Source organism: Lonchura striata, chromosome 2 (assembly GCF_050655825.1).
Source record: "Lonchura striata isolate lonStrDom1 chromosome 2, ASM5065582v1, whole genome shotgun sequence".
Classification (NCBI taxonomy): Eukaryota; Metazoa; Chordata; class Aves; order Passeriformes; family Estrildidae; genus Lonchura; species Lonchura striata.
Genome location: NC_140704.1, coordinates 152,497,526 through 152,514,800, shown reverse-complemented (window position 1 = coordinate 152,514,800; position 17,275 = coordinate 152,497,526). Strand labels below are relative to the sequence as shown.

At 47.7% G+C, this 17,275-nt stretch overlaps 2 protein-coding genes across 5 annotated transcripts in view; one reads left to right on the top strand and one right to left on the bottom strand.

The window, feature by feature from the left end:
* Nucleotides 1-3,461: 3,461 nt before the first annotated feature.
* CHRAC1 (chromatin accessibility complex subunit 1) lies at nt 3,462-6,244 on the bottom strand. 2 transcript variants are annotated; one of them, XR_014953461.1, is made up of 3 exons: nt 5,621-6,244; nt 5,367-5,493; nt 3,462-4,287 (listed from the first exon to the last, which is right to left on the bottom strand). XR_014953461.1 is itself a non-coding variant. In XM_021532494.4 (3 exons), exons 1-3 carry the CDS (start codon nt 6,220-6,222, stop codon nt 4,142-4,144), a joined length of 411 nt encoding a protein of 136 aa, XP_021388169.2. In that variant the 5' UTR covers nt 6,223-6,244; the 3' UTR covers nt 3,462-4,141. The 2 variants fall into 2 exon arrangements, 1 of the variants encoding a protein (XP_021388169.2); XM_021532494.4 differs by having other exon boundaries at nt 6,085-6,244.
* Nucleotides 6,245-11,285: 5,041 nt separating this feature from the next.
* TRAPPC9 (trafficking protein particle complex subunit 9) overlaps nt 11,286-17,275 on the top strand; it is a 440,568-nt gene continuing 434,578 nt past the window's right edge. For 2 of the 3 annotated variants that reach the window (XM_021532475.3, XM_021532473.4), the window contains exons 1-2: nt 11,286-11,388; nt 13,807-14,407. In XM_021532475.3, the coding sequence (XP_021388150.1) occupies nt 13,824-14,407 (584 nt within the window). In that variant the 5' untranslated portion in view covers nt 11,286-11,388; nt 13,807-13,823. Of the gene's footprint in view, nt 11,434-13,806; nt 14,408-17,275 lie in introns of all 3 variants that reach the window. The other variant, XM_077781898.2, reaches the window with a different exon arrangement.

Below are 17,275 nucleotides of genomic sequence, written 5' to 3'. Positions count from 1 at the left end.
GTACCTACTACAGAGGGGAAAATCTTTGCTGTAAAACTGTATTTAGTTAAATATTAAAAGAAAAAAAATATCTATATATGGGATTGTAAAAGTGCATTCCATCATGGCAGGACTTCCCAGCTGTTTCCTAAGGCTTTCTGTTGCAGAGAGACTCAAGCAAAAGGAAAATGCCTCTGTTCAGTGTTTTTATAAAACTGCTCCATCAGGTGTAGACTTAAGCTATATTTTCTGAAGCCTAATCATCCTTTAATATGCTGCAGATAAATTATCAGCATGGTTGCACTTTCTCAGTAATAATGTTTGCCCTGCAATTGGCTCGTGATAAGGACTTTAGTTTTTTAACAAAACCAATCGTACTTTGGGCAGAAGGTAATATTTATATAGGTACCTCAAGATTAAAAAAAAAAAAAGAGCCTGAATATGCTGCATTTTGTTTCTTTAACATTTTTCATGTAGCATTTGTTTGCTTTTCTGGTTTTTTAGGAGATGACTTAGCTACCTGTTTGCTTTGGGGGACACCAGTAGTGTTTTAGCTGTTGTTTTCTCTGGATCTCACAGAATGTAGTATCCTGCCTTGGGATCATGCAGGAGTTTGGGGTGGAATGTGCCCTGCAGTGTGCACACACGGGGAGGGGGACCATGGAAATTTGCTTTATAGACTTCAGAAAAGGAGGAAAAGGATACTATATTCCTAAAACAGACAATACTTGTTCCTAATTCTTAATTATGGTTTGCGGGGTTTTTTTGGCTCGTTAAGCTTTCTTGACTCTTTTCTCAAATACGAGTGTGGAAAGGAGCAATTGATTATTGGGGGCACACAGTGACCAAACCTGCCCCACTGGTGGGAGTTTTGGGGGTGATTCCCCAAATCCATGGGTAAGAGCAGTGCCCCACGTCAGAGCAGGACCCTCCTGCTCTGCCTGCTCCCTACTGCAGGTCCACCCTCTACTCCTTCATTTCCGAGTCAGTGAAAATCTAAAAATGTGCAGAGATGGGGAATTTTTTTGGGGAACTGTTGAAGGAAGCTTCAAAGGCTGTGAAATTGAGCATTTATTGTCATGTTTTTAAGCTTAGGTGGGTCCTTTTCCAAGTTTGTTTTACAGCTTGCAAGGTAAAATAGTTTGCACTACTTTTGCAATAAACTCATGAAAAACCTAACAGGTTCTGTTCTGGTTTCTTACTGTATATATACAACTAATACTAAAGATTTAGCATAGTGTTTTTCACCTCAAAACATAAGACTTGTAACAAGCTCAAAATGCTGTAATTCCTGACAAAATAATGATGTGAATGATATTTTATAAAGTTATTTTGTATGGTGTCGATTTTGTTTTGCCTCATAGTATGTCAATAAAATAAAATTCCTCATCTTTACAAGGTATTGTTTGATGTCTTTTCATTTAATATTTGGCCATTTTTGCAATTATTTGTGCACAATGAGACTCTGCCAAAATCTCTCATCCATTGCTCTCCTTTCCATTTCTGCCCTTGTTTGTTTGGATGTTTCCCTGTGCTTCCACCCTCTCCGTGCCCAGCCAGAGACAATCCGTGCTGCTTTAACTGCTTACAAGTTATAATCCTGGAACTGTGTTTGGAAGATTAACATTTTGGAAACCACTTGCCTGAATTTTTTATTATTTTTTGAGTGAATCCCTACAGTGATTCATTTTTAAATGAAGAAAATGTAGCACCTGGTGGTAACTATAAAGCATCCAACAGAATTCCAAGGATGCCAAGGAGCTTCCTTTGGGAGCCCAACCCTACAAACACAGATTGGTTTTACTCAGTAATACAAAATACTGTCAGAGCTGTTTCTTCCTTTTATTTTTTCCCTCGTGTTTTGAAACACCACTTTGAATTGGATGAGATTTTGCTCTGTGTCAGGCTCTTGGAGAAAACAAAAAACCCTTCACTGATTTGATGGCAACAAGCTTTGGCAGCTGCAGGGCCTCGGAGAGGGCTGTGGCAAATTTTGACAGCTCTGAAGTCCCCATTGAGGATTCTGGCTGAATGAATCCAGAAGGGTGTGCACGTTCTTCTGGACTCAGGAATTCACAGGATATGTTCATGGTCCCACAGGAAACTTCTAAGAGGGATGAAAAGCAATGATTTACACTTAGTAACCATAGTTCTTTTGTCATGTCCTTTGAGCAGCATTGGCTGGGGTGGGGAAGGGTCTCACAAGCTGGTGTTGTTGGGGGAAAAAGATAGAAACGTGTCTGTACTAATAATAATTAATCCAAAAGTGTCCCCTGGCCTGCGTTCCACTGCCTAAAATCCCGCAACACCTTAAACAGGTCAAGCAAGATACTTGGTCACTTTTGAGGAAGTTCCTTTTAAATGATGCAGACGCAAAGGGAAAATAGGATTAAAAAGCTCAAGGGTTGAGGTACAGACTCAAGGTCACTGAAAAGTTGCTGTGATGAGCAAAACAGATGTGACTGGAGGGAAAATTATATAATTTACTGACAAATTAGGTGGAATTAGGTGGTGAGAAGCCAAGTCAAAAATTAAAAAGTTTTCCAACCCTTTCCCAGTCCCTTCTCCCCTTCCCTCTCCTGCCTTCCCGCCCCAGGGTGCAGGGGTGGGGATGGGGCTGTGGTCAGAGCCCTGCCAAGGCTGTTTCAGGATGTTCCTCTCTCTGGTTGTGACCCATCCATGGTTCAGGTATTTGATTGTTGCCCCCATCCCTGTTTCTGCTAGAGAGTCACTGTGCAATTCTGTGGTGGTGGTTTTTTTTGCTTCACAAAAAATTGCCAGCCCCTCCCCTCAAACACCATTCCACACTGTTTTCCACACAGCTCCATGCACTTTTAATAATATTAAAAAAAAAAAAAAAAAAAAAAAAAAGCAAAAAAGCACAAACCAGCTCTTGGAACAATAGTTTAGTTCTGCCTTTACCCATTTGGGAATTTCCCCAGGGATCCAGCCCCACTCAGCACTCACTGCAGAATTCATGGTACAGCATGATTTTCATTTATGGCAACTTCAGGAACATTTTTTACAGTGCAGCATCCTCTGATCTGTTAAAATAGCAGGAGCATTTCTGGTATGGCTCAGAAGCTCTGCCAGTCCCTGACCCTACCTGCCTAAGCTCCATTTGGCTTTCTAAGAACATGGAATGTGCTGGATTGTGGATATGCTGGAGCTCCCGGCTAAGTTTTAAAAGAAGCTGAGCATGGTTGTGCCTTCAACCCAAGAGAAGCTGTTCAGCTATTCACTTCTAGTAAGTCTTTACCATACCCTCCAAATTAGGGTGTTGCTTGAGACAAATTCCTGGCTGACTTGCTGCCCAACTTTTTTGGAGTGGGAGGTCCTTATTACCTGTTAACATTCCTGTGCCTACCTGGGGCATTCTTCACCCCTGGGGACAGATCTTGGTCACTTTTCTCTCTCAGACATGGCCACACTGCCCGTGTGTGACTGAAACTGGAAAGAATTGCAGGAAGTTTCTGCATCCATTGTCAAGTTTTCATACAAAACATTTATTTGAAAAAGTTGCATGTAAAGTTCTACACAGGATGGTTGCCATTTCTGTAGTAAAAAAAAAGAAAAGCAAACCAAAACCACATTAAAAAATCATCTCTGTCATGCACATGGTAAAGGAGCTGCTCTTTCTCAAGAACCCACAATTAACAGACTTCAATGTGCATTTTGGCAAGAGAAACTGCAGAAGTGGAGTTCACTCAAGAAAAGGGTTCTGGATGCACATATGTACTTAATTTTCTACCCCATTTACCATCACAGCTACAGAACCACCATTAGCTCTTGGGATAGGATCTCCTCTCCCATTTGGGTGCCCAAATGGCTGTTTTTACAGACCTTTTTAATGCACTTGGTCCACTTTTGGAGCTTTTGAATTGAAAGCTGCCTGTAAGAAATTTTAAATTTGGGTAATGATTGTCAGACAAAGTAATTTCAAATCATCTGACCAAGCTCTGCTGGCAGGTTTGCAGTGTCTCTTCCTACCCCACCATGTTTCGGAGGGAAGAATTCCATTCTCCAACGAGTATAAACTTCTTAAAGCAAAAGCAGATGGCTCAGTGTATAAATACATCCAGCATCTGGATTCTCAGTCACAAAAATAACATGCTTTATACAATAGAAAATGGATCAACTATGAAACAATTCTCCATTGGCCTTAAGATCCAACAGCAGCACCAACACCTTCATCTTCATCCTGTTCCTCCTCAGCCTCATCATCGTCTTCCCTCATTTCTCCATCTCGCTTCTCTTTTTCAAGCATTTTTAGGTATTTGCTAGCTAGGATCTTCTTTGGCAAGATATCTGAAAGGCAGAATTATTGCTTTTTTAGTCAATTTGAATATGTGTATTGCCTCATGAATACTGTTCCATCAAAATCACTAAAGAAATTAAGTCAAAAAGAAATATTAATACTTTTAACAAACCTTAGGTGAATAACCAGGTAAGTCAGCCTGACCCACACACTGTAAGCTGTAAGAGTAGGAGGGAGTTACCCACTTACAGTACAAGTAACCAAAGATAAGGACTCTATTTTGTGACTGATTACTGGCACCTTTTAGTGTCTGCTGATGTGAATTATTTGATGTAAAACAGAGCCCAACTGCCTTAGATCCAATAAGCCATTGATATAAAATCCAAGTATCAGTAAAAACGTGTCTGTGCGTGTATCTAGAAGCATAGAGGGACCAATATGATGAAGTTTCTTTTCTCAAAACTTATAGAATCCTATGTGTCATTTTTGTCCACATAACTCCTCACCTAAAGATGTGCAATGATCTTCTTTCACAAGCTGAAAGCTTTCAGATGGAACTGCTGGAATTTAGGAAATGCTTAAGGCAATATCCTGAGAACTGTATACAGTATGATTGTAATTTAGAGACAGCAGAAAAATCCCTATTCACAGAGAAATGTTTTTAGGAAAGTAGTGTTACAGTGCGCTTGGGCTATGCTTTTCCCCATTTCCAGGGACCCCTGTGACTCTGATCAGGTAAGTGTCCACTCCTTCCTGCCCTGACAGGGTTGGCTGAGAGGCAGAGAAGCCCTCCCTGCCCAGAGCCTAGATAAACCCATAACTCTGTTTGCTCGCTTTCCCCCTGGACCTCATGGAATAAAGAAGCTGGACACCACATCGGGGTGAGAGTCTCTTTTGAATCTTTGCCCATCTCCTGATGTTCCTCCCCTCAAGGCCTCGTATCTCTGGGCTAGCCTAATAATTTGGGGCTGAGAGGGGCAGAAGCATCAAGTAGTTAATGAGTTCCAGTTGAATGCTAACCAAGAGATAAACGACCTGTAGGAGAACTGGGTCCTCACAAAACAGAGCATAAAGAGCAAGATTTCACTTTCCAAAGTAGACACAGGATTTACCCTTGTGTTATCAATACCTGCAAGGAACTGAAAGGTCTCACACTCTTCTGCTGTATGAGACAGGTCACTGTAAGTCAAAGCATTCTTCTCTTTCCCTCTGCCGTGTTTGTAGGAGTATGTAGCCAAATACTGAACAAAAAGCTCCTAAAAAATTAAAACAAAACTGCGTAGTCAGACTAAGTATGCACACATATCTTTGATCCCTGTCTACAGGCAGAAGCACCATATTTAACTTCACGTACACTGGGCACTCAGTGCACAGACTCATTACCTTTCAGTACCTGAAGGCAGTCTACAGGAAAGATGGAGAGAGAATATTTACAAGGGCATGTAGTGACAGGACAAGGGGGAATGGCATCAAACTGGCAGAAAGTAGGTTTAGATCAGTTAATAGGAAGAAATCCTTCCCTCTGAGGGTGCTGCGGCCCTGGCACAGGTTGCTCGGAGAAGCTGCGGCCGCCCCATCCCTGGAGCCGTCCAAGGCCAGGCTGGACGGAGCTCGGAGCACCCTGGGACAGTGTAAAGTGTCCCTGGCCGTGGCAGGGCTGTGAAATAGATGTTCTTTAAGGTTCCTTCGCACACAAGCCATTCTATGAGTCCAGACTCGGGCAGCTTGAGGCCAGCTCCGTCTCGGGCGCGGACAGAGAAGGGAAGCGGGAGCCGGGCCGCGGCAGCTCTCCGCAGCACGGGCACGGGGAGGCGCGGGGCCCGAGGGCAGGGCAGGGCGAGCGGTACCGTGGCCTTGGCGGTGAGGAACAGCGCGTCCTGGTTGATGCTGGAGACCTCCGGGGAGCTCTTCATGATGACGCGGATCCGCGACAGGGGCAGCGACACCAGACGGTTCTCGCTGCCGCTCAGCCGCGCCGCCGCCATCTCAGCCCGTCCCCGCGGCGGCGAGGGCGCGGCCCGCCGGGAGCTGTAGGCGGCGGAGCGGGGACTGCAGCTCCCTGCAGCTCCGGGACTACAGATCCCTACAGCATCGGGACTGCAGCTCCCTACAGCTCCGGGACTACAGCTCCCTGCAGCACCGGGACTGCAGATCCCTACAGCACCGGGACTACAGATCCCTACAGCATCGGGACTACAGCTCCCTGCAGCTCCCTACAGCATCGGGACTACAGCTCCCTACAGCACCGGGACTGCAGCTCCCTGCAGCTCCGGGACTACAGATCCCTACAGCTCCGGGACTACAGATCCCTACAGCACCGGGAACCCGACTACAGCTCCCTGCAGCACCGGGACTACAGCTCCCTACAGCTCCGGGACTACAGCTCCCTGCAGCTCCGGGACTACAGCTCCCTACAGCACCGGGACTACAGCTCCCTGCAGCTCCGGGACTACAGCTCCCTACAGCACCGGGACTGCAGCTCCCTGCAGCTCCGGGACTACAGCTCCCTACAGCACCGGGAACCCGACTACAGCTCCCTACAGCACCGGGACTACAGATCCCTGCAGCTCCGGGACTACAGCTCCCTACAGCATCGGGACTGCAGATCCCTACAGCACCGGGAACCCGACTACAGCTCCCTACAGCTCCGGGACTACAGCTCCCTACAACTCCCTGCAGCTCCCTGCAGCTCCCTGCAGCTCCCTACAGCATCGGGACTACAGCTCCCTGCAGCACCGGGACTACAGATCCCTGCAGCACCGGGACTGCAGCTCCCTGCAGCTCCGGGACTACAGCTCCCTACAGCATCGGGACTACAGCTCCCTGCAGCTCCGGGACTACAGCACCGGGACTACAGCTCCCTACAGCATCGGGACTGCAGCTCCCTGCAGCACCGGGATTGCAGCTCCCTGCAGCTCCGGGACTACAGCTCCCTGCAGCTCCGGGACTACAGATCCCTACAGCTCCGGGACTACAGATCCCTACAGCACCGGGACTACAGATCCCTACAGCACCGGGACTGCAGCTCCCTACAGCTCCCTGCAGCTCCCTACAGCACCGGGACTACAGCTCCCTAAAGCTCCCTAAAGCTCCCTACAGCTCCCTACAGCATCGGGACTACAGATCCCTACAGCACCGGGACTACAGCTCCCTAAAGCTCCCTAAAGCTCCCTACAGCTCCCTACAGCATCGGGACTACAGCTCCCTGCAGCACCGGGACTACAGCTCCCTACATCTCCCCGCAATACAGGGACGCGCCCGCCGCAGCCCCCGGCTCCCCCGGCTCTCTCCTCCCCGCCGCGGGCGGACGGCGGCCCCGGCGGTGCCCGGGCGCGCTGAGGCTCCGGCGGCTGCGAGTCCCTTCATAGAATCACAGAATTAAGTAGGCTGGAAAAGGTCTCTGAGATCATCGAGTCCAACCTGTGACCGATCGCCAGGTGGTTGTAGAGTGATAAGGTCACACCCCCGAGCCTCCTTTTCTCCAGGCTCAACAGCCCCAGCTCGCTCGGCTGCTCCTCATCAGACTTGTGCTCCAGCCCCTTCAGCAGCTTTGTGTCCCATCTCTGGACCTGCTCCAGCACCTCAATGTCCTTCCTAAATTGATGGGCCCAGAACTGGACACAGCACTCGAGGTGTGGCCTCCCCAGTGCCCAGCACAGAGGGACAGTCACTGCCCTGGTCCTGCTGGCCACACTAGTGCTGACATGGAAAGCCAGGAGGCCACTGGGCTCCTTGCCCACCTGGGCACACCCTGGCTCACGTTCACCTGCTGTCAACCAGCACTTCCAGGTCCTTTTCCACCAGGTCATTTTGTGCTGAGCAGCTCCAGTGCTTTCCAGTCACTCTTCCCACCTGTGTGGATTCCTGCTGTCCCAGCACAGGCAGGAGCAGCCTTGGGGCTTCCCCTTCCTCACCTCTCACCGTGGCTCCTCAGCTCCAGGCTGGCACAGGAGGGTGGGGAGCTTGTTCTCAGTGCCAACTGGGCATCTCGATCTGTGTGTATGCCAGGATTACAGGCCACTGCCTACAAAGTTGTTAACCCAAACTGCAATTACAGGCTGCTCAACACCTCTGCCGCTGTAGTACAGTCCCAGGGAATGTGTCTGGTCATCCTGACACTTGTCAGAGCTGGGGAGGAGGTGTGGAGGGTACGTGTAAACTATGAAGTGATGATGGGGCTGCTTGTAACATGCTTGTGGATGGGGTTTTGATGCTGGGAGTGTTTGCTTCAGAAGTTTGCCTGTGCCTGTTTGGGTAAGAGCTGAAGGTTGTGTGAGCGCTTCCAGAAGTAATGACACATCATTTGCATCAATTCATTAATGGTTTCAATCAAAAAGTTTCCAATATGCTTTATAAACAACATGCCTGATGGTTTGTATTGGTAAGAAATCTGCTAAGGCCACTAAACTATCTAAATATGAGAGAGAAAAGCAGGAGCTTTTTCAGAATACACAATAATAATTCACATGGAATTTAGGGGAGAAAGAACTGTACCCATGAAGAATCATTAAATGGAAAACACAGCGAATTTGTTGACTGAATGTCACTATCTGATACAGAATTTGCCCAGTACATAAGGCCAAGGCTATAGATTATCCTGATTTATTAATAAAATACAGCACCATGAGCAGCTGGAAGTACAAGGATAACAACAGTATGTGATAAATTTCAAAATTACTGTATTTGGGGACATAATTTATAGTTAGCTATTGCAGATAATCAGTATATTTTAGGCTGTATAATTCTCTTGAGATTACATCTTCTGTGAGGCCACTGTGTGTATGTTATATCTGAAAGGAAGCACAAATATCTTGGGATGCTGCCTGGATGTCTGGAAGGATTGGTTTCTTTCTCGATCCTTACTGTCTTGTGACATCTTGTGGAGACAGCTGACATTACTCCAGCAGTGAATTTTTAAAAAATACTACTGCAGCCTTTCATGAGAAAGAAATTTCAATATACAAATGAACCCTCATCAAACTACCAGGATTTCTGAGGGTATTGAGCTTGGTGGTGGGAAGGCACAGGTGAAGGAGCTCTGAGCTCCTCAGAGCCGTTCTTTCCCCCTCTGCCAGCTGAGAGCTTGGCCAGGTGTAGTTGCCTCTGTGAGTCTCTGTCTCCCAGAGAAGGGACAACGGGAGCAGGAGCTGCCCTGGCAGGAGAAGAGAGGCTGTGATTGACTGGGCTGAGCACTCCCCACCCCTCTCTGGCCCTAAGGGTGTGCTGCTCTTGGGCTTGGTCAGCTTCTGTCTGAGACTCTGAGGCCAGCTTGTACTGCCATCTCTCCAGCTCCTTTCCCTCTGGGAAATGTTGTCATTTTTTTGGAAGATAACCAAAGGTCAAGGCTAAAGCTTGTTCAGTTCCTTTTATGCTGTTATTTTTCTTCACAACTCCCAGACTGGGGAAACGCAAGAGAAGCAGAGAGACTTGCCAGGAGACCACATCTTGTGCCACAGTGGCTGAGGAGACCTGAAAAGAGGTTGTGGCCAGGTGAAGGTTAATCTCTTCTTCTAAGTAATAAGTGACAGTACAAGAGGAAATAGCTTCAAATGTGCCAGGGCAGGTTTAGATTGGATATTAAGAAAATTTTCTCCATCAAAAGGGTTGTCAAGCATTCATACCATCAGCCTAGGGAAGTGGTTGAATCACCATCCCATGAGGGATGTAAAAGCCATGTGGATGGGACTCTTAGGGACATGGTTTAGGGGTGGCCTTGGCAGTACTAGGTGTGACTTGATGATATTAAGGGTCTTTTCCAACCTAAATGATTTTATGATTCTACCTAAATGCAAATTTTTCAAACACTGTGAGTTCTGTTGAAGTTATTTGGTTGGCGTGCCACTGCTTTAAGTCATGACATGGCCCCTTATGAAAGGCTGCAATAAGGTGTTCATGGACCCTTCTCCAGGCTGAGCAACCCAAACTCTCTCAGGCTGATTCCACAGGAGGGGCACTTCAGCCTTCTGATTTCCATGGCTTCCTCTGGACCTGCTCCAAGAAATTTCTTGTGTGGGGATTCCAGACCTGGATGAAGCATTACAGGTGAGGTCTCACCAGAGTGGAGCAGAGGGGCAGAATCCCCTGCCTCACTGCTGCCCATGCTGTGGGATCAACCCAGGACATGTTTGGCTTTCTGGATGCAAGTGCACACACGGCCAGCTCATGTCCAGCCTCTCATCCACCAGCACCCCCAAGTCCTTCTTGGTGGGGCTGCTCTCAATCCACTTATTCCCTCCCCAGCCTGTATTGATACCAGGGTTTGGTCATCCAGGTGCAGCATCTTACACTTTGCCTCACTGAACATCATTAAGTTTCCCACATCCTCCACCAGAAATTCACCTGAACTCTCGTACAAGGCTTATAGTTCGGGAGTTTTTGTACTTCCAGAGTTTTCAGACTTTTGCCATTTAAGCTGCATGACTGAGAAATCCTCTCAGAGGATGATGTCCCTCTTCTCAAGGAGGCTCAGGGAGGACTTTGTCACTCTTTACAACTACCTCAAAGGAACTCGTAGAGAGCTGGGGCCAGCATCTTTTGCTGTGCCAAGGGGGTGAGGACCAGAGAAAATGGACTGCAGCTGAGAGAGGGGAGGTGCAGGTTAGATGTTAGAAAAAAAAGGTTTTTTTACTGTTCGGGTGGTCAGGCATTGGAATACACTGCCCAGGGTGGTGGTGGAATCACCATTCCTGTAAGGGTCTAAGAGGCATCTGAGTCTGGCAATGTGGTTTAGGGGTTACAGTGGCAGTGCTGGGCTGACAGCTGGACTGGATGATTCTATGACACCACACCAACTTCGGGATTTGGGAATGCCAGGAAGGCTCACTTCGTTCAAAGGGCCAGCTAGAGCCCTTCAGGTTTCCATACACAGTCGGCTGAAATTCACCAGGTGAATCAGTCATCCGTCCACTCCTGTTTTGCGTTCCTCGCGTTCACAGGCAGAGGCTTCCAGTCCCCGCGGAAGCCCCGGGGGCAGCACCGCGGACGGCAGCGGGGAACGGCCCCGCTCCCCTCAGGACTCTCCCGCCATGGCCCGCCGCGCATGCGGGGCGGAGCCGAGCGGCCATTGCCGTCAGTTCCGGCGGCGGCGGGGCGGCTCCGCTCCCGCTGTGGGTGCCGCTCCCCGCCCGGCAGCCGCGTCCCCCGTCCCGGCTGTGAGTGCCGCTTCCCCCTGTCCTAGAGCGGTTCCTGTCCCGGCTGTGAGTGCCCCCTCCCCGGTTACCGCCAGCCCCCGCTGCCCACATAGCGCCTCCTGCCCGGGCTGTCAGTGCCCCTTCCCCGGTTACCTCCGGCAGCCGCTGCCCCAGAGCCGCTGTCCCTGACGGCCTCAGCGGGGTGTGCGCCTCTGCCGCGCCTCCGCTCCGCTTCGCTCTGCTGCAGTTCATTTTCCCTGCTGGACTTGGCCCAAAGTGCCGTATGCCCGGGGACGGGGAAAGGGGGGAGCTCCCACCCGCTGCGGCCTCTGCTGGGGGAGGTGTCAGGACGGTGCTGCTGCCCTGGGAATGGGGCTGCAGCCCGGGAATGGGGCTGCACCTTGGGAATGGGGCTGCACCTTGGGAATGGGGCTGCACCTCGGGAATAGGGCTGCACCTCGGGAATAGGGCTGCACCTTGGGAATAGGGCTGCACCTCGGGAATGGGGCTGCACCTTGGGAATAGGGCTGCACCTCGGGAATGGGGCTGCACCTTGGGAATAGGGCTGCACCTTGGGAATGGGGCGGCACCTTGGGAATGGGGAGGCACCTTGGGAATGGGGAAGCACCTTGGGAATGGGGCTGCACTTTGGGAATGGGGCTGCACCTTGGGAATGGGGCTGCAGCCCGGGAATGGGGCTGCACCTTGGGAATGGGGCTGCACCTTGGGAATGGGGCTGCAGCCCGGGAATGGGGCTGCGCCTTGGGAATGGGGCTGCAGCTCGGGAATGGGGCTGCACCTTGGGAATGGGGCTGCGCCTTGGGAATGGGGCTGCACCTTGGGAATGGGGCTGCAGCTCGGGAATGGGGCTGCACCTTGGGAATGGGGCTGCACCTCGGGAATGGGGCTGCACCCCGGGAATGGGGCTGCACCTTGGGAATGGGGCTGCACCTTGGGAATGGGGCTGCACCTTGGGAATGGGGCTGCAGCTCGGGAATGGGGCTGCACCTTGGGAATGGGGCTGCACCTCGGGAATGGGGCTGCACCTTGGGAATGGGGCTGCGCCTTGGGAATGGGGCTGCGCCTTGGGAATGGGGCTGCACCTCGGGAATGGGGCTGCACCTCGGGAATGGGGCTGCACCTTGGGAATGGGGCTGCAGCTTGGGAATGGGGCTGAACCTTGGGAGTGGGGCTGCACCTTGGGAATGGGGCTGCAGCTTGGGAATGGGGCTGCAGCCCGGGAATGGGGCTGCAGCCCGGGAATGGGGCTGCACCTTGGGAATGGGGCTGCAGCCCGGGAATCGGGCTGCAGCCCGGGAATGGGGCTGCACCTTGGGAGTGGGGCTGCAGCCCGGGAATGGGGCGGCAGCCCGGGAATGGGGCTGCACCTCGGGAATGGGGCGGCAGCCCGGGAATGGGGCTGCACCTCGGGAATGGGGCTGCAGCCCGGGAATGAGGCTGCTGGGAAGAGCCGGGCAGTGCGGTGGGAAAAGGAGCTACGGTCCACAGTTCTGAGGAGCCCGTTTCCTCAAGCATCTATTCCTCTGTCTCATGTGTCCCCATGGACTCGGAACTCATCGTTCTGCTTGTAAAACCAATAGTGTCAAGTCTAAAGATGGGCTGCGTTTTTGTTTTTTTTTTTTTTTTTTTCTTTTGTCTGTGTGTTTGTTTTTGTGAAGGTTCGGGGTATTGTTTATGTTTTTTTTGGTGGTATTTACGGTTCAGGGCTTTGGAGCTGGAGTTCACGACGAAGGGGATCTCTGGTGTCCCGGAGGTCTCAGACATGAAAGGACTCGGGGGATGTGCATCTTCATTCAAGGCTCAGCTGCAGTAATCGGTTTTAGAGAGCTCAGGAGAAAAGGGATTCTAAATACTTAAATGTAAAGGCAGAAAACAATGCCTGATCCTTTCCTATGTGTGTTTTGATAAAGCAAGACTTTGCTTTTCCTCAAAAATAGGTGTTCTGGTCCTAATTTTTCTCTGTTTGGCCATGTGTGAGTACTGACAGCTGTGTAAAGTTTGGTGATCCTGATTTGGTGCCTGTTTACATCTCACCTCATGCAATTTTGGATATTTCACCAAGAAAATGGGACTGAAGAGCCTGAGTCTGACAGGCTCTCCTGAACTGGTATTTCTGCCCAGTCACTGTGGTAGAGACTTGTGTGAGCTGGCTTGTGTAGCTGCACAGGGAGTGAGATTCACTTGGAAAGCCCTTATTTACAGATTTTTGTTTGAAAAGTGACTAAAAGTTCTCCTTGTGTACAGTGTAACGTCAGGAGGTTGCATGGTTGAAGATTTAGTAAAATAATGAAACAAACAGTGATATCGTAACACATAAATTCAGGCTGCAGAAGTGTTTAGCATCAAAGCCCTGGTTTGATTCAACAACCCTGTGTACTTCTGAAGGTTAAATAATAATATGCGTTTTTCTTTCACTAGCCTGCAGTTGATGCAAAATGAGTGTTCCTGACTACATGCAGTGTGCTGAGGATCATCAGACCCTCCTGGTCGTCGTTCAGCCCATTGGCATTGTACCTGAAGAGAGCTTTTTCAGGATCTACAAGCGGATTTCAGCCGTGAGCCAGGTTAACGTGCGCGACTCGCAGCGAGTGCTCTACATCCGATACAGGCACCATTATCCCCCAGAGAACAACGAGTGGGGGGATTTTCAGACACACCGCAAAGTCGTGGGGCTGATCACTATCACAGAGTGCTCTTCAGCAAAAGAATGGCCTCAGACTTTTGAAAAATTCCATCTTCAGAAGGAAATGTATGGCTCTACTCTCTATGATTCCCGGCTGTTTGTCTTTGGGCTTCAAGGAGAGATTGCAGAGCAGCCCCGCACAGATGTGGCGTTTTATCCCAGTTATGATGAGTGTGACACTGTGGAGAAGAGAATAGAAGATTTTATTGAGTCTCTCTTCATAGTGCTGGAGTCCAAGCGTCTTGACAGAGCCACTGATAAGTCCGGAGACAAGATCCCCCTGCTCTGTGTTCCTTTTGAGAAGAAGGATTTTGTAGGTCTGGACACTGATAGTAGGTAAGCAGCTACTTTTGTCAGCTCTTAAAAAAACACATCTGTGACACTTGCCAGCCTTTAGGATAAGCCTATTAGAAAGGACAAGGTGAGCCTTGTTCCAACAGGGGCTGTGCTCTGATCTTTCTGTGTTTTCTTGCTGTAGTTTTAAGGAAATCTAACATGTAGTCTCACTGTAGTTGATGTTCTGAGCTTGTTTTTATATATACATTTAATTGATGAAGCTCATCAAATAGCAGGAAGAAGTCACAGGAGTGGTTTGACAGGTTCTGCTGTAATAAGACTTTTTGCTGGAAGACTTCCAATATTTTACAGATATACTGTATTAACAAAAAAAATCAGCATCAGTGAAACTATTCTTATGTCATGTTGAGTAGTATTTGACTAATCATACTTACTGTATTTTTTCCCTTTAAACCTCTGTCTACTTTTTCATTCTATGAGATAGTGCCTGTTTATTTTGATGACAAAGTCCAGCATCTTTCCCTGTCCTTCTTTGTTTTATGTAATTATTTGTTATTGCTTTTTACCTGTCTTGTTTTGCTACCTGTTTGGTTTTTTGTAGGTTAGAGTTTTAGTCCCCCATTTTTCTTCCTCCTCATTTGCATACTCATCTGTCAGATTTGAGTGTTGCATAGTTCCTGTGCAAGGGATAAGTAATTCTGGCTTGATAGCTACAGGCAGGTGCAAAATCTGTTTGACTCTGCTGTTTGCAGTCAAATCCAGGGGATGGAAGCATCCACCTTTTGTCCTGGCAGAGGTGGGGAAGTCCAAAGAAAACTCACACTATGTGTGTAAATAGTGGTGTTCATATTTGTGTTGTACTATAGGGATGCCAGCAGAGGTTTCTACTGTGTGTAAAAGCTCAGAGGAGTCCAGGCAATTTTGTGAAGGTTTTAGATCAAAATAATCAGCTCTGCCTCTGTAGTTGGTCCTGCCTTGGAAACAGGAAGAAAGAATTCCAGCTAATTAGTTTGAAGTCTTTTGTTAAATTCCCTTTGGTGGCTTGAAGGACCATCAGTACCCCAGTGCCCTGCACCTCTTTGATGAGCACTTGAACTGGCTGTGACTTGTTGGTTCCTGTTTGTCCCTGAACTATTATTCAGTTATCAATATGAATTACTGTGTTATTACTTTTTGCTTGTGGGTGGCAAAGTTGAGAAGACTGGACAAGCCTTTTTACAATCTTGTCTTTTACTCAGTTTGAAAGAAATTTGGCTGAACGTAATCAAATTTTCCTCTTCCAGATAGGTAGAAAATTATAATTGTTGGCCAAGAATCTCCAAATCAAAATGAATTCTGCTGTTCAGTTGTGTCTTATAAAAAATTGCGTTTTGGAAATTGCTTTCTTAGATGAATGAATTACTTCTGAGCAATAGCTGTGTTGTTACTAGTGGGAAATACTCCTTGTGAAGTTCTGAGCTGGTGGGGAGCTGGAGTGACAGCAGAATGTGTGCCCACACATCTCCAAGCAGGTGTTTGAAAGAGATTCCGTGTGGTGCTTTAGCTCTTTGCAGAATGGAAGGTGTGTGACCCTGTGTGTAGACACAGGGGTTTATCCAGAGTTAATCACTGGCTCAGCTCTGCACACACCCTTGCTGGGAGGTTTGAATATCAAACAGATTTTCAGTAGGTCTGGATCAATGGATGTACTTGAAATGTTTGCTGCACCAAACTGCTCAAGGAGAAGGTGTTAAATATTCTAATTTTTCAGTTCCATAGTAAGAAAGTTCTTCAGTTCTATTTTGCTGTGGAGTTAGTACTTCTGATTGTTATAATACTTAGGATTTATACGTTAAAACTTCAGAAAGCTAAATGAAAATATATTTCCAGCATCTCTGCACAGGAGCCTTTCTAGGTACCTTTAATGTAGCCTGATGCATCTCTGCCCTCTGTTCTAAAGCAGAAGCTCAAGTCCATTAAATAAGGTTGAACTCAGATCAGTTTACTAAACTAACTTAGACTTTCAAGCCAAAGCCTTTGGATGTGAGCTGGTGATAATAACATTCCATTTTATTATTTGTGAGTTTTTTGGTGCTTGGTTTGCAATTCACAGGATTTTATTTTAGCACATTCCCTTCTGTAGTGACAGATTGACTAATTAAGGGAAAGCACTCCATGCCAGGGAGAAACAGGGCTAGGAAGGACCTTCCTCAGTAGAGACCAGTTTCTGTTTTTGCAGGATTGGATGTGTAATGTTGTTCAGGGAGGGCTCAAGGTTGTTTGAATGCAGGAAGTGGGTACATCTGGTAGAACAGCTTTTGCTACTTTGTTTTGAGTCTGTCAGCATCATGATTTTACAGAAAGAAATAAAAACATGACGATACTTAGATATTGAGGCAAATGAAACAGCTTTTTCTAGAACAGATGGAAATTTCTAAAGGGTTAAAGGCAAAGAAAGTCCCTTGATCTTTTCTATATACTTTCTGTCTATTTGCAAATTTTGTATATCATGTACCCTGACATCCTAGTCAGTGTGTAATCAATTATTTAAAACCACAAATGTTCTCTATTAAATAGATGGCGGAGAAGACACACTCTGTTCTTGTAACAGAGGGTGTGTCTCTGCTGCTGTAGTTGTGGATACCTACTTAGGATAAATAAACATGTCTTTTCCTCTATCTTCTAAAATTGAAGTTAAATGGCAGTGTGTAGCAAAAGTATAATTAAATGTGTGGTGCAACTGTAACCTGGAGCTATTGGGATGATAGATTGAGGGAAAATATGTTAAGAATTTACATGGGCTACATAATTCTGATCACTTGATTTGGAGACTAATTAAAACTATTGAACATAATTTGTATCTTAAAAGATGCTCTTCAAGTATTTTATGGTCAAATATTAACGTTAATACTTATGTGATGATCAGAG

Coding starts and splice junctions, on each gene's coding strand:
- CHRAC1 (XM_021532494.4), bottom strand. CDS start 6,222: ATGGCGGCGGCGCGGCTGAGCGGCAGCGAGAACCGTCTGGTGTCGCTG. Junction 5,494..6,084: donor TCCTCACCGCCAAGGCCACG/GTACCGCTCGCC, acceptor TTAATTTTTTAG/GAGCTTTTTGTTCAGTATTT. Junction 4,288..5,366: donor GACCTTTCAGTTCCTTGCAG/GTATTGATAACA, acceptor TCTGCCTTTCAG/ATATCTTGCCAAAGAAGATC.